Raw genomic sequence first — 26,021 nt, 5'->3', positions numbered from 1 at the left:
ATATAGATTTAGCTGTTGCAAAAGGTATTCATGCAAAACAGTACTAACATTCTGCGGAGTAAGCCCGCCATCTCAAAAAGTTGCACTTCACAAGTTGAAAGTGAACAGATAAGCCAGCCTGTTTTAAACAGCCAAAATAATGGGCATTTGTGATGAAAGAAGGTGGGAGTTGATTAAAACCAAGAAAGTAGATGAATCATCAGTGAATATATCCATTGGTGGGCAAGATGGGTGGCCAGGAGAGGGAATGGTGCAAGTAGTTAAGGGATTTCTGGGATGGTCACCAGTGGCAGGGATATAGGACGCCGAAGACCCGTGAAAGGGCAGGAGGTGACATGGAAAAGGCAGGAAATGAAAGCTGAAAAGGTTGACATACCATTTGGCCAGAGTGACAACAGATTGAACCCTACACCCTGGTATCTTGCATACATGTATCTAGTGATGAGTAGTTCTTCTTAGCTCCACTTCCAAAAACCGCGTAAGAGATTCTCAGTGCAAAAAAATCTCGGACTGTTGGGGACAAAGAGAGGGGACTAAAATCATGCTGTTTTTTTCAGGCCTTTCGAACGCCACCTTCTGCCCTCATGGTTATGGCTGCAGGAGCCTAGTGATCTCCGAAAACCAGATCATACTGGATGTTACCGATAACGACCTGTACATTACTATCCGCGTTCCAGAGGGGAAGAAGCTGTGGCTGGTAGGTGACCGAGCCTCGAGTGTGTCCATTCCTCTGACCTGTATCTGCTTACACTGCGCGTCTTTATAGTTTGAGTCATTATTCCTCAAGGACTACCTGCTTTGAGCGTTCTCCGTTCTTACCTGGGGCCAGAAGCAGTTTGTTGTGCCTCTTCCCCCTCATGGATACTTGAATAACTAATATGCAGAGTCCCTGGTCTCGTTGTCTTTCGTTTTGGCCAGGGTTAATATTTAAGTGAAGTTTGTCACTATGAATAAGTCACTAAGTGGTTTCTGACTCTTCAACCCCTCCTCCCCCACATTTTCATAACAAACCCTACAAGGTTCTCGCCTCTTTGATGTTGCCATTGTTTTACTTCAGTGTTCTGGCCGTTTTCACAGTTCAGATTATATCTGCACCATTCTTTCAGCATTCTGTATTTGTTTGATCTTTCAAGGTCTAACCTAGTTGCAGAGGTAGAATGTTGGATGTCAGTAGCTCTGTCTGATAGGTGGACATCCCACACCTGCTGCTCCTGTATGTTGTATGTGCTGTATCCCAGGTCACCTCCTTGCTGCCTGTAAGATGCATAATGGAAGGCCTCACACTAAGTGGTTCCAACTTCTTGGGTTTTTGTTCATATTCTGTTTCTGTTCTTACCTTGAAACATTTGCTTCTCTTTAGTCCGGCTGAGTTTGAAGTTGAACTGGAGTGAGGCGAGTTGGATGGTGGATGACCATCTCGTTTTAAACATTAATCATTTATCCCTACCATCCTTATTCGGAGGCAGAGTTATAACTAAGGCAATAGAAACAGAGATTGAACAACTGTGTCTGCATGTATGGCACATACTCCTGTTGCGATGTACACCACCGTAACGCAGTCTCTATAAATAAAATCACTGGTAGATGGATACTAAATGTCACAGGTAACACAGTGGTAAAGATTTCAGTCTAAAGTTGTACTGTCAGTGGTGAACCAAGGCTTTCAGCTGTGCCCACGAGTAGTGTGATCCTAAAGCCAAATCAGAAAAGTGTATTGAATTACTTAAAGAAAACTAATTTCACTCTATGCAATCCGAAGTTGACTGATTTACAAGTTAAGTCCCACCATAGATTAAGGAGGGACAGCTGGATGGATCACTGTGTGTAACCTGGGTGAATTCAAGTGCACCAGGGTCTCCTGGCTCGAAGGACAGGACCATCCTTGAGGTAGTAGACCAGAGGTGTCCCCTCTAGTTTGTAACAGAGTTGTATCCCTTCAGGGTTTTTGGCATTGCCACTTAAAATGCAATTACAAACCTTTAATCTAAGAAAATATTGACATACACATTATCCTGAACCAAATATGTATCATGCCCTATAAGCTGTACATTTAACACCCTTGTACAATACTTTTTCCTAGATGTGTGACAGAGGCCCCCAGATTGCAGGGCAACCCAACCCTCCAGGGAGCCCTCGTTTACCTTGGGAATTTTTATCTGTGAGGTAGCCTGGCTGAGTTGTCAGAGCTGCAGTTGGTGGGAATGTCAGCACCCCTGCATTGTCCGCCTTTTCCTAAAGTCCGGCACCATTTTGTATAATAACAAATGCATCCTCCCGATGAGTCGCCGTCTACCCTTGTTTTGAGTGACGAGTCTCGAGATTGAGTGTTTACCCTTTCTGTGTAGGATTACGTCCTTGTGGTACCTGAAGACAGCTACAGCTCGAGCTACCTGGTCGAAGACCCCCTGGATAAATCCTACGACTTCATCAGCGTCTGTGGAGCCAACGGGTTCAGCATCAAGTGAGAGTTCACAGCTTACTTTTGAAATTAACTTGTGTGTCCACATAATGTAGGAATTTGAAACAAGCAGCAGGATATGCCTGCTATGAAGTTGTTCTGCTGACCATGTGTCTGATTAGACTATGGTCTAATAGTTCAATAGTAGGAATCGAACTGGTTTTGTTTTCAGGATACCGGACTTCAGAAGAAGTTGATGGTGTTTTTCCTCCAATGCATGCAAAATAATTGTACAAAAACTCATTTTTCCCTTAGATACTGTAAAAAAAAAAATCAGAGAGTCAATAATTGTATATACCTTTTAAATGCCCAGTAGTGGCATCTAAAAGTTAATTGGAGTTAGACTTACCAGATAGAAAGTAAATAATAGCATTCCCTATTCGACTTGTTTGTTCGAGTTTGATTGCACCAAGCATTCTCTTTTTTATTTTTTTTATTTATTAAACATGTTAGTCAACACTAGAGTGCTCGTAAGTCATGCAGGTTGCAAGAGGCACACTAACCTCTCCCTATTCGGCTTTTATTTTACAGTCCAGTGACATCATCTAAGTTCTGCAGGGACTCTGCTATCTCACTCTCACTCTTCCACAACAATGGGGCTCAGCCCTGTGCCTGCCATGAGGTGGGTGCCACCAGCACATCCTGCGAGCCCTTGGGAGGCCAGTGCGCCTGCAAACCCAATGTCATCGGACGAGACTGTTCCCGTTGTGCCACCGGCTATTGGGGTTTCCCCAACTGCAGACGTAAGTTTTGGCTCTTGGGGTTGTTGGGGAGAGGAATCACAAAGTGAATGATGTCGCTGCTGGCAGTCTAATCATTGAGCTGTGTATATTAACAAATATTGTTGCATATTTGAGAGATTATTTGCCTACCAGATTTACTGGAAGATCTCAGCAAGAAGGGCCCCATAGATGAGAGGTTTTGGAAACTGAGGGGCCTCGCTCTCTGAGTCCTAGATAAAAGGTTGCAAGAAATGCAACAAGGTAATGATGAAAAGACCAACAGAGATAGGAAGCCGTTCCTACATTTAAAATGAATACATCTATTTTTTTTAGATAAGATCTCTATAGAGAAATAAAAAGCAACATTTTCTTCTTTAGTGCAAAACATAGTTACTTTAACAATAATAAAACAGCAAAAAGTGCTTTGAATCAGTAGAACTTGAATTACTTAATGACACCTTCTGCCATAATTTAAATTAGTTTTGTGGGTAGGCGATACAGAATGAGATGAGTGGACGTATCCGCTGTGAATGTAATGCTACAGTGGCACATGCCGCTGGCCTCTGAGGTGTCCTGGACACCTTCAGTTTGTGCAGACTTGACCGCTCTTTACAGGTTAAAAATAAATACAACTTCTGGATTAACCCATGTTAAAACACCAACACATCCGTGAACAGCTGCCACAACACATTATTTGCCAAGCATCAAGCACCGACTGTCATATCCAGAACGCTGGCTGCATTTGCCTCTTCTAAAATGCATCACCACATGAAAGTCAATGGGTAATAACAGAAGCACACCAGCAATTATTCCTCATGGTGCACTGTTGCCACATATAATGTTGAGTAAAACTCATGTTTTTGCTCAATGCATGTCCACCAATGGTAGTTTAGCACATTGATTTATAAAACCGCTCCATTGAAGGTGTACACTGAAATGATAACTGCACAACGTAACCTTAAGAGCAAGTGCAGAATGTGAGTATCTTTTACAATGATTGAAATAAAAGCATTATCTGAAAGAAACAGGTTAGTATTAGATTCCTTACCTTAGAATATCCCCAGGCGTCAGTCTGGATCCGGAAACTTTTGCGTAGCAGTACCCCTGCGCGTCGGTAGGCGTCGTCTGCAGGCGTCCCCTGCGGCTCCGCGTCCGTCGTCGGCGTCGTGCGCCGTGATGACGTCGCTGGAGTATATAGACGCCGCCTCTGCGCGCTGACGTCAGTTCTTCTTTTTTCCGCGCCAGTTAGCGCAGATCCGAAGAGCAGTACTCCGGTCTTTTGACCAAAGTTTTTTGATAACTCTAACTCTTAAGGTGCCGGTAGGATGCCCGGTTTTAAGAACTGTGACGGGTGTGATCGCACGATGTCGGTCACCGACCACCATCGACTCTGCCTCCGGTGCCTGGGCGCGGACCACGACGTGGAGTCCTGCGTCGACTGCCGGGCCTTGACGAGTAAGGCTAGACGGGAGCGGTCCCGCAAGCTACTCGAGCTCCGGGTGTCGGCCCCGCGTCGAGAGCGGTCCCGGTCCGGCCGGAGGTCGAGAGAGCGGTCGCGGAGCCGCCACGAGCGCTCCGGGAGTCGTCACCATTCCTCCGGTTCCTCAGGTAAGAGCATTTTTAAGACACAAATTGAAAATGAACAAGTTGTGTGCTTCCAACGCAACAATTTAAACCAGATTTTTCTAAAGATCAAAATGTGTTTTTATAGGAAATCAGTATTGGCATTTCATTTCATGCACTGCATTCAGACCACGCTCCTGGTATGAAAGTTGCACCAATTTATTTTCTTTTGTGGTATTTGTTTTGCTCACCATTGTGTCAATGAAATATAGGATTCCTTTAAAACTTGATATTTGTGGCCCTCGGATGAACATTTATGAAACTTTTACTGAGTGTAATGCAACATTTCAACTAAATTCAAGATCATTGGTATGGCTTGCAAGATCAGTGCAAAAGAAGACCTCTGACACCAAACAAATTATCCCACTATATTGATATCAGGCAAAATAACTTTTTAAAATACTTCCATCGAACACAATACTTCTTAATGCACTCCCTATGTTATTTTCTATGGTGGTTTGAGGCAACTGTGTACATTTGCTTTTAATCAAGTCAGTGTTTTTATGATTCTGCATTTAGCAAGTTTTGTTTATATTCATGCTACTAACAGGAAATGATTTTCAATCCAACAAAAGGTTAATGTAGGGACAAAAACTCAAAAATGTAGTAAATGTATTGCGAAGCCAAGGACACACAACGCTAATAATGACCTTCAATCTTTCTCATGATATTTCTCATATTTAACTTTGGCAATTTAAGTAACCTTTGTCATTGTAAAAAGTACATTTTGGATTAACAAGCTTTCACCCTGGAACTTAGATCATTCAAAACAAATATCTTTGAATTTTAATGCATGTTAATTTCAATTTAAGAATTTAAATTTAAGCCCTGGTCCCCTATGTAGAATTTTCCTTATTTCTAAGCTACTTTTTCTGTGCTGTAATTTCCTGAACTACCTCGATCTTCAGTTAAAGGCTTCTCATTTTCATCACTTTGCAGCCTGTATGTGCGAAACTCGTTTGTGCGATGAAGTGACGGGTCAGTGCATTTGTCCACCACGCACCATCCAGCCGGATTGTACAGTTTGCGAGCCGCAGGCCTTTGCCTGCCACCCCTTGGTTGGCTGTGAGGAGTGTAATTGTTCTCGTTCTGGAGTCGCCGAGCTAACCGACCCTGGGTGTGACCTAGAAAGTGGACAGTGCACGTGAGTAGGGAATACAAAGGCTTTGGTGTGTACACATGCTCACAACTGTACAGGGAACAGATCCAAAATGCCATTGACCTTCTCCTTAGGCTTCCAAATGCTCTAAAGAGACCTGAGGGAGGGACGTTTGTGCTTTATGAAAGGTCAATCAAACATAAATTGTGATGAATCGTCCACTAGACTGATTTGACTGGTCATTTAAACTAAGATGGGAGGGAATGTAGAATAATCCAGCTCAGATTTATCTCTTTGCTGTGGTCTGTCTGATTGGGTACAAAGGTGAGGTATGAACTAACTCATTACTCTTCAGTAAATGGGTGTAAATAATGGGGTCTGGAAGGCACTTGGGGCTTCATGTGCAAAGCCATTTTGCCATAGCAAACCCTGAGATTTGCAAAATCCCACAATTTGAGACTGCAAAAGGGCTTTTCTTTATATACAAATCCCCCATTATGAGTTGAAAAAATATTTCCGACTATTAAAGGGGCTTTTTTGATGGTCTGAATCGCAAATATTAGGGCATGAAAGAAACATCCCATTCTTATTTACTAGTTGGAGTGGAATGTGTCACTGGTTTGCATCCACAATTGCAGTCGATTGATCAGATACAGACACTTCAGATGGGGTGGTATCTGGTACCCAAAGGGGAAGATGTCCCCTTTTGAATCCTCAAAAAAGTTTCAGGGAGAGTTGTCAGTGGTCCCTAGGGCCACTGCTAGCATTTAGTGAAATTATTTGGTGGGAAAAATACTTTTTTTTTAAATCTCACTATTTCCGATAAGAAAAGATGGCTGCATAAAAACAAACAAATCTTGGTTTAAACGCAATCAGACATGCGTGTGTCTGTCTGCTGGCCCCTCACTGGGCTTGATCCTTGTGATGGTGGCCAATCACAGGGGTTGCAAATTTCAACCTACCTAATGTATGTGTGTTAGTCAAGTTGTTCTGCGACCTCATGCGATTTAATATTTTGTGAACCACCATATTTGCACATTGGTCAGTTCAATAAATCAGAATTGATCCGCAAAAAAAAAAGGTACACAGTTTGCAACCACATTTTTTAGACTCATTTATTAGTACAACAGGGCCCTTTTGCCTTCTAGACCACCCTCAGGGTCTGCTTTTCCTTCTAAACAATGTACTGCATACTGGCATTTCTCAGTGATGAATCTTATAGCTGTGGCATGTACTTGGAATTTGGGATTCTTTATAGCATACAGGGCTGTCTGCAGGACATTTGAGGTATATATGATCATTGGGTTCATTTAACTAATTTCTGCTTGATGCATGTGTTTGGGTGTCCACATTGTTCAAACCCCCCTTGCCAGTTGGGGTGTCTAAATAAATCCCCATCTATTTCACATAGAAAGAACCCAAACATTTTGGATGTTATGTTTCCCAGAGAGTTGGGGATGTTTCTGGGTGGGTGCAGAGCTTTCTGGAATGGTGGCAGATCTTGAGGAGGTGGCATTTGCTTGCTTAATCACCACAACGGCCCCTCGCGGCGGGATGCCTGGATTTCACCTTGCGGATACCCTGCCGGGGTTATCTCACAGGGAATACCAGGACGGGTTCCCTAAGCAAGCGCTTAGAAACCGCTTGGTGATTTGCGCTATATAAATTCCTGTACATTTACATTTACATTTACATTTGGGATGGATGATCCTGTATTACAAGTGAGATTAGGATCTGGGCTTGATTGGAAGTGCTGGCAAAGTAGGGCTATTGGGTACTGTTGGTGCAACTTGTGATTTCCTGGTTGAGGCCTCAGGGCAGGCGTTCTTCTCTCCAGCATTATCCTCAACCTAGTCTGATTCTTTTAATCCAGGTGCAAGCCGAACATAGTTGGCCGCCAGTGTGAGCGATGCACACCAGGCTTCTACGGCTACCCAAATTGCAGGCTCTGTGATTGTAACTGGGAGGGCAGCCGGCCCAGCGTCTGCGATCCAGTGACTGGGCAGTGCCACTGCAAGGTGAGTACTGTCGGATTCCTGTTTCAGTAAAGCCATGTACAGCACACTTTCGCCTGCTCCTCTGTAACATAACGTTCTTCCCTGAAGGTGTGCCTGTCTAGCGGCCATTCATTTTACACTGTTGGCCTAATGTCAGTGTTCTTAGACATTCAAGAGACCATCTTCTGAAATGTTAGCAAACAATCCAAAGAATTCTCATTTTAAAATTACTTTGTTCTCAAAAGGGCATCATAAAATTAAAACCTGCGATCCGTGCTTGTTCCCTTTACATTTCCTTATCTTTTGCTAAAGACTAGCTATTGCCAAATTGAGAATCTATGTTGCCATAGAGATCTCTATTTAATGTGTTCTCCTTATGTTTTTTTGTGATGGTAGCCATGTGTGTTGCTTTAAGGAGAGTTTGCATCTATACAAATAGTTTAGGAACTTTGAAACACACTGTCTATGATCTCTAGCTAAAGGGAATGCTAGCCCAAGTGCCCCGTTGGTTCTTTTTGTTCTTTAGGGTGAGACTGATGTTGTGGGAAAGCCTTTCCTGAAGTATGGATGGCACAGGTTGGGAAAGGAGGAGGAATGGCTATAAACTTTAGATGTCAGCTTGTGATAAATACAATGTCATCAGCCAGCATTCGCAGCTCCTAAACTTGTGCCCGTGATCTCCTGTGGTCTGTCGGGAGCCTGTACAAGATGCAACTCTACCAACTCCACTTCTCGCTTCCTGAGATGAGGGTATAAGAGGAATGCTAAAGAGGCAAAGCAAAAAAAGGCTTAACTTTCTCCCATACAACGCTGTTAGTTTCCTGATTTTCTTATGTCCACCCTCTGAAGAATAAGCAGAAGATTCTACTGTGAGGATTGAGATGTGTTTCACTGGTCTCTAAAGTGATTAACATATTGCTGTAATATGTTAATACACCAATATGCAGGGGTCTGCCAGGTGTTATCTACTACTCTCTGGCAGTGTATCTGCTCTTAGGATATCATGTGCTGTACAAATGATGTTTTCCACTAATTGATATAAGACGTCTTTCATGTTGAAAGATGCTCTCATAGTAAATATGTGGACTAAATGTATCTGTATTCGATGGTGAGCAAGCCAGTTTCTTGTTTGTATTCTCTTACTAGGAAAATGTGGAGAGCCCCAGATGTGATCAGTGCAAGCTGGGCACATTCTACCTGGATCCTGCCAATCCCAAGGGCTGCACCCGGTGCTTCTGCTTCGGTGCAACGGATCGCTGTCACAGTGCTGCAAAGCTTCGAGTGGAGGTAGGTCCATTGCCTGACCTCAAAAGGTTTGTTATTTTCCACCTAGTCTTCCACTGCCAGAGGCATTGAAATACGGCCTTCATCCCATTGGCCACAGGGCAGTTGTGTGGCATATTCCTGTAACATAGAAGTCTTTACATACTCACTTCATCAAATGGCCCAAGTCTGAGATTCACACTGACGGCATTTAACAAAACAGGTTGTGCAGTAGTTTCATATGTTGCAGTTCGTACATTCGGGCTAGACCCTTCGAGTTTATGGTGAGTGTGAATGGGGTACTTGATGCGAGGAGGAGTGTTGAGAGATAGCAGTGAGGTGTATAGTGTTTAAGAGTGGCAGAACGATCGATGATGTTGGTAGATTGACTGAGTAGGAAGTGGGGTTGGCACAGTGAGTACGCATCTCGTAGAATGCGCAGCAAAAAGTGGTGTTGGCAGAGTGGCAAGACAAGGTGTGTTCCTGGTACAGTAACGGAGTGAGAGGTGTGAGTGCTGGAGAGCTAAGTAATGTTGGCAGGGTGACGGAATAAGAGGTAATGTTGGTAGCGTCCGGGTGAGTTGTTTTGTTGTATAGTTGGGGACTGGAGATTTTGTAATTCTTGGGAAGATGTGGTGTTGGCAGAGAGTAAAAGAAAAAGTATAGAGTGGAGCAGAGAAGTGTTCTCCTACGATAGTGGTAAGAGGACAGAGAAGATGCGTTCTTGCAGTGACAGGTGAGTCAGTATTTGTCAGAACACATTAAGTGATGCAATTTCTAGAAAGGGCTGTGAAGTGGTATTTGAGGAGCCAGGCTGAGATGCAAAATTTCCATCATGAGGATGCGAGGTGGGATTTCCTGAATAGAAAAGCGGTGAAATTCTTTAAGAAAGTTTAGTTCTGGCATACGTAAAGCATATTGGCTGAGCGGAATGAGGTGATTTGATCACTGAATGACTGTGAAATAGTAAACTCCTGAGTGTGAGACCTATTTCTTATTGAAAGAGGGTGACATTGTTATTCTTATTGTAGGTGTGAGCTACATTCTGCTAGATTAGGGATGACAAGTGTGGTTTGTAGCCGAGTAAGATGTATTCAGTAGCTCGCGTTTGAGGGGTTTACTTCACTAATCTTGGCTCTTTTGCTCCTCAGTTCGTGGACATGGCTGGCTGGGTATTGTTGGGTGGAGACCACCAAGAAATTGAGCTTTCCTTTAAACTGGAGGAGGCTCTGATTGAAGCTGATCTTCAGGACGTGCCAGATGTGTATCAGGAGCTGTACTGGCAGGCGCCACCCTCCTATCACGGGGACCGGGTAAGAACAGGCCATCATCCAGGCTAGCTGATCTAAGTCTCAGATGTTGGTCTAGTTTTTCCCCATAGATGGAACCTGCCCAGTCTGGAGGGAATGACATCTGAACACACTGCTCTGAGCAGTACAAAGTCCAAATTTGAAAGTACCTTCTGAAAATTGTGGCTTTATTGTGCAGTCTAACATGAAGAGTTTGTGTTGATAAGTCACTAACTGGTTTTGAAATTCTTTATGCTACTTTGTTTTTGTAAGTATTGTTGTTTCCTATGTTTGTTACCTAACTTGTACTTGCAATTGCTCAACTTTGTTTTTGTTAGAATGTTGCAAGCACAACTCTTCATGTGCTGCAGGTCCCTGTTGTTTTTATACTTTAAGAAATAGAGGTTGTCCACGAGCATTGAAAACAGACCTAGATTTTCTAGGATATTCTGAATAGGATAGATTTAGACCTCTTTGCCAAAGATGCATATTATCTTTAGGCCATCGCTGGATGAATTGTAAAGGTCCTTTGTTTGAAATTTGATAAGAGTTGCAGCCTAGTTCCAGCTTTTATTAGACCCCTTCAAGACCTAATCCACACTTGATATCCGGAAGATATTGATGATTGGGAAAGCAAGCAGAAACAGCAAGGGAGAGGCCAAAGGAAAACAATACCAGCGACTGACCAGCAATGGCAGGGGTGAATTAGGGACTACAGAGATATGCGAAAAGTAAATAACATGGATATGCCTAGTGAAAGAAGCACAACTTTAAAAAGCTAGTGCCTCTGCAAAACATGCAACCAGTCCTGCAGGGCATTCACCAGCTGTATTACAAAGTCTTGTTAACCAGTTCCTATGTAATGTAAATGGTCTTTTAAAGACCTGTGAAGTACTCCAGCGAGGCTATGAGAAGACGCAAGACACTGGCCATGGATCCCACAGCAGCTCAGTGACTGTTTGTGTGTCCGTCCTGGAAACTGCATTAGACCCGGCTGAGACACATGGGTGGGATGGGTCGCTAAATCCTGCTTTGGGCATATATCATACTCCCTAAATGGCAGTAAGACGACAGACTTCCAGAGATGGGAGCAGATGGGGACATGGAGGAGCAGGGACACAATCATGGGTTGAAACAATAAGCTGCTGGAAGAGGAAAAGGGAATGGGAGGGAGGACAGGCCGCGTGGCCTGTACATCGCAGCACATTAGCCATGAACATTTGAAATTGACGAGAGGTATGTGAATTGGCATCAAGGCAAATGAGCACAACACAATCAATAACATTACACAGTAAATGGGGATTGGTAATGGTGCACTTCTATGGTGGTGCTGCCGGTAATTGTGACAATGCCGAGTGGGCCATTAAGCAAGGTGTTCGGTAGATGCAGTAGCGTACACATTTGTTTAGGTCCCCTGCGCGATTGTTCTAGGACGGTGGGGGAGGGCTCCTAGCATGAAGGGGGAGGGGGAAAGCAAAAAATAAAAAACAAGCGGCGACGGAAGGAAAACGCTGCATTTCTACTCCTAGAACTTTCAACTATAATAATAAGTAGTAAACTATAAAAACAAGAGATCCTGTTGTGCTACCATTTATATCAAAAAGCATTTATACGGTGCTTGTATCTGGAGGCTACTTTTGTGAAACTACTGTGGCAGAGCCAGAGACATGTGAATAGGCATCAAGGCAATAACTATGGCAAATTGGCACTACAGAATCAGTAACATTACACAGTAAATGGAGATTGTTAATGGTGCACCTCTAAGGCGGTGCTGCCGGTAATTGTGACAATGCCAGGTGGGCGGATAGACGCGGTAGCGTACACATTTGTTTAGGTACCCCATGGCTTTGTTCTCAGAGGGTGAGGGAGGCTGAATATAGATAAGAACAAAATGATCTCCAGCTGCAAAAATAATTACGAATTGATTGGTGTGGAGGTAAAAATCACTTCTTTTAAAATCAATCCAGCGTGCGTAGACGTGATATTTGGTATGGACGGCCAAAGTACATATTTGTAGTGCACCAGAATGCTCAGTTTGTGCTTTCTCCATTAATGTCCGATCTTCGGGGCTGGTGTTCTAACAGCTTTGTATTTGACTTTTTCCAAGGTTTCCTCATACGGTGGTTACCTCCACTACCATCTATACTCAAAAGCCATCCGTGGAGATGCAGTGATCATCCCTGTGACACCACGACCAGATGTCATCCTGAAGGTATGTGCCACCAAGCAGCTAGAGTCCTCCTTCGCACTGCAAAAGGCTTTGCATTAGAGTTATTACATAGGTGCCTTTAGATCGGAGGGGGCCACTTGATTTGAGGGCTGTTCTCTGAACCTAAAGTGTCTGTATATCGGAGAGGTGGTTTGAATGAGTCCTTGGTGCTGGGATTTTACACAGTGTGTGGCTTGATTTTTTTTTTCTGGAACACTTCCCTTAATTGTTTTGTGGGGGGACAGGTGCAGGTGGTCATTGTGTACACTGCTTTATGGTTAACCTATGTTTTATTTTTAGGGAAATCAGATGAGCATCGCTTTCAGAGAGCAGACTTACCCTCTGCCAGGAACCCACCATGAAGGACGGATCCAACTGGTAGAGGTGAGTAGCAGAAAATGCTGTTTGGTGGTATGTTGCCGGAGCTAATGCAATACTGCAAACACTATATGCTCATCAACGTTTTTCTGTTTGCACAATGCTAAGGATTCACTTTACCTGTCCTCCAGTCTTGCTACAGTTGTTTTTTCCCGCTATGTCCACATTATCTCAACCCAGCCTACCGCCATACGAGTGGAAAATGAACAAACCTTTTCTTGTGGAAGTATCACCAGGCTCCTCGGACCAGAAAATATCTGGTAACCACAAATATTATGTGTTATTTACACTGTTGAGAACTTGGCACAATCAAGAGTTTAAATGATGAGGCTGCTGGCCGTATAAGATTATTTCATATCGTTTTAGGTGCTTATGAATGGGTAGCTGGTGTCTAAAGCGACTTGGTAACCCCGAATGATAGTCCTGCCTTACGAGAGTCTCAAATCGCCTTGATCCCCAATAAAAAAATATTATATTACATGCCTTTGTATAGTGCTTTATTACTGTTGGAATAGTTGTGTATCATTTCCAGAATTCAGGTACTTTTAATGGTTCTGGAGTACATGTTGACCAGAGTCAAAGTGGCCCGATGACATTTTATTCATTTGTGTTTCTTATTGTTTAACTGCGAGTCATATTGGATAATGCTCTATTGTGAACAACCCTGATTGTCACAATGAAACTAAGACGCTTGGCTCACCGAGTGGTTTAAGTGGTCCTCCAATGTAGGAGACCACTGGAGTGTCAATTGTTCCTACCAACTTTTGTGAGGTATTTATTCCATTTGCCAATCATAAACAATTTTTTGTTTGGCACACTTTGTGTCCTGTCCTAGATAAGACTGTGTTACTTGTATGTATACGCGATTTGCATTGCGCAAATGTGGCTGAAGGCAGCACAAGGCAGCACAAGGCTTAATAGTGTTGAAGGCAAAAATAAAGATCAACAGCAATTCAAGGGGCGTATAGGTTAGAAGAGGCTGGGTTGTGTTCTACCACATCGTAACATAATCAGAAGTACTATTTCTCAGGTGGTATTAAAAATCAGTTTGTTTCTATTCCATCTTCATTAGATTTTCCTGGTATTTTCCCCCCTCTGTACCGATCAGAGGTTATTGAAATGATCACAGATTATACACTATCTCATTGCCACCGGCGGACCTTCAAGAAGTGCCAGCCGTGGGACGAGAGCGCTCTCTTGAAAGTTCAAGGACTTGCTCCAGAGCTGAAGTGTGATATGAAGTGGATGCCACTAGGTGCTGTCAGCCTCTGATCTTTGGACACTTCAGAAGGGTTGGTGGTTTCAGACGCCTCTTGATGATAAGCGTAAAGCATTCCTGCGTAGAGTGCTCTCCACTCCAAGGCGCCAACCTGACCCTTGAGGAAAGGTCAGAGTTCTTCGGGTTCAGACTTTTCAAATCTGTGTTTCTATATCACCATCCATAGTACAATAGTATTACATAACACTTTTAGATCTTTCTGGTTGCTGCCAGTAAACATGTGGCTGCTTGGATCCATTCTGTATACACACGCTGTGCATAATCAGGCAATCTGGTGACCATCTGTGACCATTGCAGATCAAAGGCAACTTTAAATGGCATCACTTCAGCTCAACATGTTGACTGGAGGAAATAAATCTCGTCAGCCAGGGAAAACGTTCACTTAAATGAGTTTCATAAACAGTTGCAATCGTTTTTTTACATTTTTTATTAAAAAGATCAAATTATGAGGACTTCAAAGGCCCAAGCTGGTAGGGCAACATTTTAACGCATTAGAACAGAGATTTAGGAGAATCCAGTAGAGATTCCCCAGACTGTTCATTTGTTTTATTTTTATTTATTTTGAAAGTTTTATATAGCGCGAACAAGATCTTTGCAGATATCAGAGCGCTTTACAAAAAAGGAACACAAAAACAGGGGGTAGGTAAAACAAGAGAGTGATTAACAGGCTTTTGAGCAAAGAATACTTATAGGTATTAGATAAGTAGCAAAATAGGGTAGATACATGAGGGCGCATAGTCATTCAGTTAAAAAAATAATACAAGTAGACTGTCAGATAAACGAATATTACAAAAGGTGAGGAGTCTCAAATAGTTCCAAAGTGAAGTACAAGTTCAGGTGAATTTAGCCATGAGGATAGCTTTCACTTCTTTCTTAAAAAATGTAGTGGAGGTGATCAGTCTGGTTTCTGGAGGGAGTGAATTCCAGATCCTTGGTGCCATTCCTGAAAAGGAGCGCTTATATGTTTTTTCCTTCCGGAATCTATGAGGTTTCAGAAGAAGATTCTTTGTACTTCTTGTGTTTCTTGAGCCACCAGAAATTGTCAGCTTCTGAGTGAGGTAGCCGGGCGAGCTGTTGTGTATAGCCCATTGAGTCTTGCACGCAATTTTCAGATGTATTCTGGCCTCAAAAGGCAAGGATTTTAGGTCAGGGGAAATATGCGAGTGTTTTTTTGATCCAGTGATAAGCCTCGCTGCAGCGTTCAAAGAGGCTCTCAGGGGTGCTGTTGTAGAAAGGGGGAGTCCGCAGAGGGCGATGCTACCGTAGTCTAAGCGCGGCATGACTAGGGCTTGTAGTGCAGTTTGGAAGTCCTTGGCTGGGAGGAAGGGTTTAAGTTTCCTCAAAGTATTGATTTGGAAATTAGCTCCCTTAGTTGCCTTGCTGATATGCTGTTGCATGTTGAGATTGGCGTCAAGTGTTATGCCTAAAGATTTCGCTGAGTCCACGATGGTAGGTTGGACATTGAGTGCAGTTAGGTGCTTAAGCCAGGTTTGAGTGGTGGAGCTTTTCGCAGGAGGTGAGATCAGAAGGAACTCAGTTTTCAGAGCATTGAGTTTGAGGTGATTATCGGCAAGCCATGATTGGGTGTTTCTGAGCGTAGAGTTCAGCAGTTTGATGCCTTTGGGGGATTGTAGTTTCAGATATAGTTGGGTGTCGTCAGCGTACATGTGAAAGTGTACATTAGATGCTTGTAACAAGGTGGTGAGAGGTTCCATGACCAGGTTGAATAATGTTGGCGATAGGGAAGATCCTTGTGGGACGCCTAGTGTTACAGGCACTGGTGAGGACATCAGGTTGTTGCTCTTGAATTTCTGAGACCGGTTATGTAAAAAGGAAGTGAACCACTTGAAAACAGTTCCAGATAGACCCATTCTGGTATTTAACAACTCGAGTAAGTTCTCGTGTTTGACATTGTCAAATGCTGAGGAGAGATCAAGAAGGATGAGGAGGTAGGAATCGTTTTGATCTAGGATTTGGAGGGCGTCGTCAATTATGTGTGTCATAGCAGTTTCAGTTCTGTGCCCTGCTCGGAAGCCTGATTGATGAGGGTTGAGGAGGTCAAACCGATCAATGTGTTTCGTTAATTGGAGTTGGACGCATTTTTCCAACAGTTTGGCAAGGGTGGGAATGTTGGTTGTAGGACGGTAATTGTTTAGGTCAGTAGGGTCAGCTGTTGATTTCTTGAGTATGGGTGTGACTTGTCCAACTTTGAGGGAGTCGGGGATGCGTCCTTGTTGAAGTGAACTGTTGATAATTTTGGTCCAGAGTGGTAGAAGTAGTGGGATGAAATCCTTTACAGCGTTAGCAGGAAGGGGGTCCGTGAGGTGATTAGAAGGTTTCAGTGTGGTGAGCAGTTTGTTAATTGTTTCTTCCGAGTAGGTGTCAAAGGATGACCATGTAGCATGGTTCTTTGGTTCATTGGGTGTAATGCTGTGGGGGTTGGAGTAAAGGCTTACGTCATTGAGGAGATCGTTCCTTATGTTCTCAGTCTTTAGTTTGAAGAAAGCAGAGAAGTCTTCACAGGATGGTGTATCACCTACAGTGCTATGCGATGGTTGGGGTTGTTCCTTGGATTGTGTACTGATTAGTTCAAACAGTTTTCTTGGTCGGTTTTTTTGCTTGGTCGAGCTGGAGGCTGAAGAATTCTGATTTTGTGCGCTTGATTTTCCTGAAGTAGGTGTTTCTCTTTTTCTTCAGAGTTTTAAGGTGCAGTGCCGAAGGGGCTGATCTCCAGGTGCGCTCTGCCATACGCATGGCCCGTCTCTCTTTGTTGAGTCTGCCATCGTACCATGGGTTGGAGTTCTTGGAGGAGACTCTTTTCAGTTGCAATGGGGTGGTCTCATTGATTATGGAAGTCATAGAGTTGAGGGGGCATGGTGGCTGTGTCAGCAGCAATATGGCCAGTCTCGTGTCGGTGAGCCGAAATCTCACCTCGGGTCAGAGTAAGCCAGTCTCCTTAGAAGGGCAGTTTAGGACACAGTGGCATTCAAACACTTCCCACCCCGCTGTGGCATTCAGGATATGATCCAGATGTTTTGGGTCCATTCCGGGGATCTGGGCCAGTTGTTTGAGGGTCCTCTGGCCTTGTGCATCCTGGTGGTGTCTTATGCCAGTTGGCACTTCTTTTCAGTGGACCCTGCGCCATCAGTGAGCTCAGAACATGGGGCACCTCACGGAGAACATACATGTGCCAGATTAGGTGGCACATGACCTTTGATAGTGGATAAGAGGCCAACCTGACGAGTTGCAGGCTTTCTTCCTACCCCATCCAGGACCCACGGTTGTGAGGTATGCATCGGCTCTGGCTGGGGAGGCTACCCGTTACGTCTTCCGTGGGGCTCCTGTACATGTTGACACTTCTAAAGCTACTTCATCAAGTACCCAAGAAGGATAGGAGGTACTGGGTTCAGATCATCCCCATGGGCTCAGAGAGGGAGCTAGGAGAGGAAGCTGAAGAGCCTAATTATTTGCCCTTTACACCTTCTATGTCTGTGGAGGATCTGCTGTCCCAGCATGTGAGAAGCTGGGTTTCTGTTGCAGTAACCCCCTCCTCCCCCCACTTTTTACCAGACTACTGATGCACTTTGTCTTGATGTTCTCTCGGTCCCTACCAATCAGGTTCCCAGGGCCTGTGTTCTTTCCCCAAAACTGTACCCAATTGGCATCTCTGCCAACAGGTCAGCCCCTGGTAAATGGTACCACAGGTACCCAGGGCACTGTGACCACGGAAGAGCTCTAATGGGTGCAGCACTTATTGTGCCACCCTTAGAGGCCCTTTACCTTTACACACACACTACCGTTGCAGGCTGCGTGTCTTGGTGCAGAACAAAGTGAAGAGTCGACATGGCACACATCCCTATGTGTCATGCCTCCAACCCACTGCCCTGGCATACATCAGTCACCCCTCTAGCTGGGTGCCCTATACCAGTGGTGAGGGTACAGGTCCATGAGCCCTGTACCTGTAAAGTGTCTAAGTTCATTCTTAGACATTGTAAGTGCAGTGCTGCCATTAAGAGTATATGGTGCTGGGAGTTTGTCATTACAAACTCCACAGCACCATAATGGCTGCACTGAAAACGGAGAAGTTTGGTATCAAACGTCTCAGCACATTAAACCCACGCTGATGCCTGTGTGGGATTTAATGAAAAATGCACACAGAGGGCATCTTGGAGATGCCCCCTGAAAAACGACCTACCACTAGTGTCCAGGCTGAGTGGCTGCTTTTAGCTGCCACCACCAGTCATGTTTCTGGACCCCTGGGTCGAGAGCCTGCTGCTCTTGGGGGGCTTGAAACAATGCACATCCTGCGACGAGGTGGCACGCCTCCTCTCCCGGGATGAGTAGGGTCCACGAAGGGGAAGCTTCAAAGGCTTGCCACCTTTGTGAGCTTTTACAGGCAACTTGCTGCTTTCAGCAACTGGTCCCCACTGGTTCTGACCCCCACTTTGGGCAGGAGACCCGGCAGGAAAAACAAGTGAGGAAGAGAGGTGTGCCCACCTCTGCCAACTCCACCCCTCAGGTGGGGGAGGTGAGGTGAAGCACAACTCTCAGTCCCCGCCATCTTGCATCCAACTGGGGAGAGGCTTATAACCCCATCTCCCACCCAACCAGGGAAAGGCTTATAACCCCCTCCCACTGGAGAGTAGCATAATAGGGGGTGTACCTACCTCAGGGAAGGGACCCATTGGTCCCAACCTTTTACCTACCTGGAACACCCCTAAATCTAGTATTTAGGGGCACCCCTGAACCTTACTTCCTCAGACAAGAACCTGCAAGAAGAAAAGAAGGACCGAACAGCCATGCCAAAGTTAACCAGTGGAGAATGCCCACTGACTTGGCCCAAGCCCTACCGACCTGTCTCCACCTCGAACCTGCTCCAGCGTAATCCCGATGTGTCCTGCAGCCATTAACCTCGACAAACCCAGAGGACCTGTCTGCCTTCAATCCCAAAGACTCTGTCTGCCGTGAACACCAGATTTGTTCAAACAACAGACTCCAGTTCCGCAAGGATCCCCGGATGTGCACCACTCTGCACCAGCCGCCCACGGCCCAAGTTCAAGGGGCCCAGCACTAAGATACAGTCCCCCCCCGGCAATCCTGACCCGAGATCCGGCGACCCCTAACCTGCCTCCAGCCAACGCCTGCAGCCTCAAACCGTAATGTCCCCCCAACCGCGACCAGGAGCTTGTAAGAAGATCCGATCCTAAAAGGCACCCCTGCACCCGGCACCCCACGGCCTTAGGTGGCCCAACCGACTGTGCCTAACCAACCCCCAAGATCCCAACTTACCTCTCCAAGTGGTGGTCGCACCCAGAAGACCTTCGTCCCTGAGCCTGCAGTGCTTTTGCAAACCGGAGACTCCCCATTAAAAGCTACAGGGCTTTTGACGACAAAACAGCAGTCTGCACCTGGCCGCCCCAGTGCCGCTTAGGGTGCATCTTTTATGCTGGCCTAACCCCCCATTTGCCCAGAGCTTAAGTCCAGGAGCTTTGCTTCCACAACCCAGTGGCCTGCTCACCAGCAGCCACCATCCGGCAGCCCCCTAGCCCCGGTTGGATAACCTTCGGCCTCAGCACTGTGCACCCGGCTGCCCTAGTGCAGCTGAGGGTGTAACAAGAGTGCATCCTTGACCCTGGGTGACCCCTGAGTCTAACCCCAGTACACAAACTCCCACAACCAAGTACTTACCTTTAAACCGATAATACTATTGTCCTCCATAGGATAATGTTGACTGTATTTCTATGAAAGGTTTCTAAGTGTGGAGTCGGAAAACCTAAAGAAATTCTTTACGATTGTATAAATCAACAAAAACGCTTTTAATTACCTGTTTACAGGAAATGTCCCAGTGCAGTATCCAGGCATACTGCACTCTGTAAGAAAAGTTATCTCAAAAGTAGCTTACCTGTAATTTTACTAAAAATCCTATACAAAGTAAATGTACTGTATTCTGAAAAGCATTGCATTATCAGTAACACTACTGTAATCAAATCAAAGTACATTTATAATTGCAATTCAAAACTGTGTTACAATCAGCATTTACTACTGTAAAGTATTTATTGCTTACCTGTGCGAGGCTTGCTTGGTTCTAGAAAATAAAATACAAAAACAATTGGTCTGAAGTTCAGTCTTTGAGTGTGTAAATTAATTTGCTGACTGTGTACAACAAATGCTTAACACTGTCCTCGGATAAAGCCTTACTGCTTGCCCACACTACCACAAAGCGAGAGTGAGGTGCTATCTACTTTACCTCTGCCTATCTTTTGGGTTCCACTGGATTCTGCGCACACTATACCTCACTTTGGTATAGTATATACAGAGCCAGCTTCCTACACAGCAGAACAGCAGTGCTGTTCATTCGAATCTCCACACTGTACACCTCAGTGCATAAAGATAGATCGGCACCAGCTGAGTAGTTTTGACCTATCCATAGAGGTGATGGACATACACGTTGCAGTGCGCCTCCCATCCACAAAGTTTATGTACTATGGACGTTGGGCAAAATTTGTGACCTGGTGCAACGACTGACTCGTCTATCTGTTGCAGGCTAAACAGTCTAATATACTTCTTTATATGTTTTGTAGCTTGTGTTGCTGTTGATCACAAGCACTGCATCGACTATAAAGCAGTGCACTCCTCTGTAAAATAGTGAGTAGAAAGCAAATAGGGCACACGACATCCTCCTCGCTCTGGTGTCTTCTCTCCTCAAAGCTCCAGACCCAGGAAAGTGCACTACCCAATCCTGGCGCACAGCATGAGGGAAGTATCAGGATTGTAGGGAGTGGCCTCTCTCAGCGCTCTCAAGAGCGCTGGAGGCCTGCACTTTCTCTAACCCAGCTGTCTAAGACAGCTAGGTTAGAGAAGTTTAAAATGTGCATGTCTGGCTGTGTGTCGCAAGACGGACGGCCAAAGGAAATGCGCATAAGTGCACAGCTCCCTGCTGCCATTCAGCAGCAATTGTCCTGCCCCCTCCTGACACTCAGTTCAGGGCAGGTTACTGAAAAATAAAATGTTTATAGATCCACTTTATTGCCATTTTATTTTTCTGCTGCTCTGGGGCATCTTTTAGCGGGGTGTGGCTCCTCCACTATTATGGCGGAGCCGCTCCCGTTTGCACGATATGTCTCATTTTGATATATCATATAAAGAGCCAGCTTCCTACAACTTATAATTAGGAAACCTTTGTAAATTGCCAGAGCACAAAGCATATTTGTGCTATCTGAGCTTGTGTCAATGGCGAATACCATGCATTATGTGAACGTTCGTCCCTATTCTTGCATAGCTGGATGCAGGTTACGCACCCACTAATTTGCTAACCACATACTATCACACATTTGCCGGTGCATAGTGTGCACCTTCAAAATGCAGGCTAATCGTGATCAAGGAGTTACCTGCCCGGTTCGGCCAATAAAATGCCTAACGTTTTCTGCTCACCAAAGTGATGAGCCTCCTGGACAGACACAAGTGGCAGAACCATCAGCGTAGGAAGGGTGATTTGCAATGCAGGAAAGAGGCAGCTTACATTTAAATTATGTCACTAGATGCTCTTTGTTCACGATCATGTCTCTGCTTTGTCATGAGGCCTCAATGCCGGAATGCCCCTTCAGACAGTTGTTTGTATATATAATTTGTAAATTAACTAATTCACTTATCAGAGGTTCAATCAAGTTTCTGCTGAAATGTAGTGTTGCTAGAAAGGCAGGCAGCTGGTTCTAGACAGTCCTTCAGTCCTCCTGTGCACCTGGTCTTACAGTGCAGGGTGGGTGAGGCTGGGATTAGAAGTTTGCAGACAAGGCAGTGTGGAAAGATGGCCAAACAGCATGTAAGTTGGGAGAGGAGTGGGAATGGTGGCAACTCACTTCGATGCAAGGAAAGGTTGCCTTAAACAGGAGCGACTGGAATAATCAAGAAATGTTGAAGGTTTGTTCATGTGACTTTTGCAAGGAAAGGGTGGGCCATGCAGGTATCCGCTGGGGCAAGTGGATGGATTTCAAAGAAGCTGCATGCGATGTCCTCCATCATATAGGATTATGATCTTTTCCTAGGGCAACTTCAAACACACCGAGACGAACAATCCTGTGTCCCGCGAGGAGCTCATGATGGTTTTGGCCAATCTGGAGCAGCTGCAGATACGTGCCTTGAATTCTCAGCCTTCATCCCTGGTGTCTCTGCGCAGAGTGGTGCTCGAAGTCTCCGTAGAGATCAACCAAGTCAGCGTCGCCCCGACAAGAGATGTGGAGCTGTGCATGTGTCCGGCCAACTATAGGGGGGATTCCTGCCAGGTACGTTGAAGGACATGGGAGAGCTACAGGTGGGTTTCATGACACATACAACACTTAAAGAGGTGTCCGGGTATACCTGCTAAGTAAAAGTGTGCATGAAGGGAGAGAACTTCAAAGTGTATGACTGCCCTGTGTTTGGGAAGGAGAGCTATGGATTTTCAGTGGTAGATTATAAAGTAGGGCCTGGAGGGAAGTACAAAGGAGCATTTTTGCCAAGATAGGGGGTAAGGGAGCCTGGAGGAGTCCTACTTACAGTGTGGGTAGTGAAGGTGAGATGTGGGTTTGGAGGGATGGGAGTCCTGTCTAGACACGACCCCAATCGGTGGTCCAGCATGAACCTTTTGGAGATCTTTAGCATGCATTTGCAGGTGGAGATGAGTGAATGAGTAGGTCTTGCTCAGTGATGGAATTTTTAGACCTCTGCCGAATTTCTTTTTTAAAACTGTGAAATGTTGCTCCCAGCATCCTGGGAAGGCAGTGGCAGAAAAAAAACACAAGGGAAAAAGTAACCGTTTGAATGAAGGGTGGCAAGTTTTGTATGAGGAATTGTGGATGCACAATAATGCTCTACAATCAATGTTTCGATTTGGTTTCCGAAATTCTGAATTGATATTTTGAGTTTTGCTTCTGAATTATGCACATTTTGAATTTTGAATCATGGAGAGCAAAATGTTTGCACCATTCCCTGTCCTAAAGTTATTGCTGCTAAGAGTGTAACGGTGAAAGGAGCTCATGGGCTGTCTAGGTTTGTTTGTTTGTAATGAAAAGGCTTTGTGTTTTTCGGGTTGATTTGACTCATTGGATGGTTGAGGAGTGCCGCCTGTCAGGGCGTTTGTTTCACTTCGCTAAGTCGTATTGTGCCACATAGCTCATCCAGTGTCATTTTCATGTCTTATGTACTTTCCAATGTCCTGATTTGTAACATCCCTGATGTCTGCATACTTGTTATCCACCCTAGGAGTGTGCTCCAGGCTTCTACAGAGACACCAAGGGGCTCTTCCTGGGAAAGTGCCTGCCTTGCAACTGCAACGGACGCTCGGATCAGTGCACGCCTGGCACAGGCGTGTGTGTCGTAAGTACCCCAGTTTGTTTCCACGTAGGACCTGGTTATTCAGTGGCCACTTGTATGTGCAGATATACCCCGCGGCCAGCGTGGGCATTCCCAGCTGGTTTCCGCCCACATAAATCCAGCTATTAAGAGTATTTGGACAATGGCATGTGGACCCACAGTTACTGGATGCCCACATGCATTGTTCCATATCTGAAAACAAATTCTCTCCCAAGTATCACCTGTTCTTCGTAGGGATGAATAGGCGGGGGAATAGGGGTGAGAGGTGACATTTGGCAGTGCCAATCAAGCGACTGTCCCTTGCCACTCATTTTATGATCCAAAACGTCTACAACTGACCTAAATTCAGAGAAAGAAAACTGCATTTTTGACAGAAGGTTTGCTGCCCCTAGGTATACTTGAAAGCCCATTTCCTAATATACAGCTAGATTCATCAAGCGAAATGCGCTCGCAAAAGGGCCAGATTCTGAGAATCTGGCCCTTTGCGAGTGCAATTTTTGCATTTGGGATTCATCATCCCAAATGCAAAAATCGCTAATAAAGAATTCGCTAAATTGCGAGGATTAGCATTTAAGGAATCTCTATTAGAGATTCCTTAAATGCCATTCATGAAACATTTTAAAAATTGCGAATTCGCAATTTAGGACCGCTATTTACCACAAAGTCAAACCTCGTGGTAAATAGCGAAAACTTAGAAAAATGCATTTTAATGCATTTTTCTAAGTTGCATGTTACACACACACATGTCCTTTGGACATGTGTGTGCACAACATCAGTGTAAATTCACATTTCAGGGGCGCTACAGGGTGTCCTTTGGACACCCCTGCACCCTTGAAATCGCATCCTTATTTGCGATTATCAAATTGCTAATCGCAAATAAGGAATAACTCCCCATTCATTCCTATGGGCCTTTGGCCCATAGGAATGAATGGGGAGTTATTCCTTATTTGCGATTAGCAATTTGATAATCGCAAATAAGGAAGCTGTAGGAATCAATTTATTTTGCGATTCCTACATGAATCCCGTTTTGCAAGTCCTTAATAGCGATTCCTTATGAATCGCTATTAGACTCGCAAAACGGGTCTTTGATGAATTTAGCCGTTAGTGTTAAACAATTACAGGATGTGACCTAATGGCATTTTGTGTGTTTTTTTATTTTAGAACTGCCAGTACAACACAGAAGGGGACCATTGTGAGAAGTGCAAAGGAGGGTTCCTAGGCAACACTACTGTGGAGAAGCCTCTACAATGCACCGGATGCCCTTGTCCCCTCTCTGTGGCTTCCAACAAGTAGGTCTTCTTTCCCGTCTACGGATTATTGTGCACCTTCCACTTCTCAACCTCCTCGGTTGTGAGTCTTGCGAGTTAGAAGCATGTACAAGCACCAGGGATTACTTCCACACTGGTGAAAACATTAGTGAATTGTCCTGGGTGATGAGTGAAGTAACAGCTGTGCCCCCATATTCAGCCACCTTTACTTATATATTGTTCACATTTAATCACTGATCTCCCACAGCTGTGATTTTGCCAAATCTGGAGCTCTTGTATGGTGTTACCTCAGTCTTCTCATATGGGACTTGAAGGTTTGAGGCCTCTCCAGTGTGGTGCTGATTTCCTGATTGTATTCCTAGGTGAGGACTGTACATGACAAGGTGTGCAGGGTATCTCTCACTGCTCAGAGATTGGAGATCTGCTTGTTGCAGCTCTGGGGTCAGGACTCTGCCATTAGGGGCTTACCTACAATTTACAGATATGTGGAATCTGCCAAGGGCGTCTCAAATGGCTTTAAGGCAGGGTTGCCACTTGTCCAATATTTTACTGCTATGGAGAGGTGTTTTATGTCGAAATGCAGGAGCCAGGAGTACCAACTATTCTGTGACTGATCCCAACACAGAGGAGAAGATTAACAGACAACACTTTAGGCCAGGAACCTGTACCTCTTGAATACAAAGGCTCACTGTCGCTTCACCATTCTGCACAAAGGCCCAGGACTTTGTCTTTATTTATTTATTTATTTAATTGTTTTATAAATTTTTATATAGCGCGACAATGATCCCGAGGGATATCAGAGCTCTTTACAATTGTGGGGAAAGGAAGGTAACAGTTGCAGAACAAGTGTCAAATAGGAATACAGACAGAAAAACAAAATAGAACTCACAGGAAAAGAACGATTACGAGTACACGGAGTCCGCAAAATAATAAGAAAATAACTGGTACATATCGAGATGGAATATCATCCAGCGCAGGGTTTAAAGGTGTTAGTCCAATGCATTAGAGCAGACAATCCAATAACCTATTAAGGTAAGAACTTGTTCATAAGGAATCTTTTTACTTCCTTATAACAAGGAAGCTACTTT

General features: G+C 44.7%; 1 protein-coding gene across 2 annotated transcripts in view; it reads left to right on the top strand.

Moving 5' to 3' along the window:
• Positions 1–26,021, top strand: part of LAMA5 (laminin subunit alpha 5) — a 346,280-nt gene that overhangs the window by 223,385 nt on the left and 96,874 nt on the right. For both annotated transcript variants that reach the window (XM_078651602.1, XM_078651601.1), the window contains exons 32-43: positions 558–697; positions 2,346–2,461; positions 2,990–3,201; positions 5,743–5,947; positions 7,776–7,920; positions 9,046–9,186; positions 10,314–10,475; positions 12,559–12,663; positions 12,961–13,044; positions 22,360–22,596; positions 23,555–23,668; positions 24,827–24,954. In XM_078651602.1, the coding sequence (XP_078507728.1) occupies positions 558–697; positions 2,346–2,461; positions 2,990–3,201; positions 5,743–5,947; positions 7,776–7,920; positions 9,046–9,186; positions 10,314–10,475; positions 12,559–12,663; positions 12,961–13,044; positions 22,360–22,596; positions 23,555–23,668; positions 24,827–24,954 (1,789 nt within the window). The remainder of the gene's footprint in view (positions 1–557; positions 698–2,345; positions 2,462–2,989; positions 3,202–5,742; positions 5,948–7,775; positions 7,921–9,045; positions 9,187–10,313; positions 10,476–12,558; positions 12,664–12,960; positions 13,045–22,359; positions 22,597–23,554; positions 23,669–24,826; positions 24,955–26,021) is intronic.

Source organism: Lissotriton helveticus, chromosome 7 (genome assembly GCF_964261635.1).
Source record: "Lissotriton helveticus chromosome 7, aLisHel1.1, whole genome shotgun sequence".
Classification (NCBI taxonomy): Eukaryota; Metazoa; Chordata; class Amphibia; order Caudata; family Salamandridae; genus Lissotriton; species Lissotriton helveticus.
Note: the sequence above shows the minus strand (reverse complement) of the source record. Positions and strands in the feature narration are given on the sequence as shown.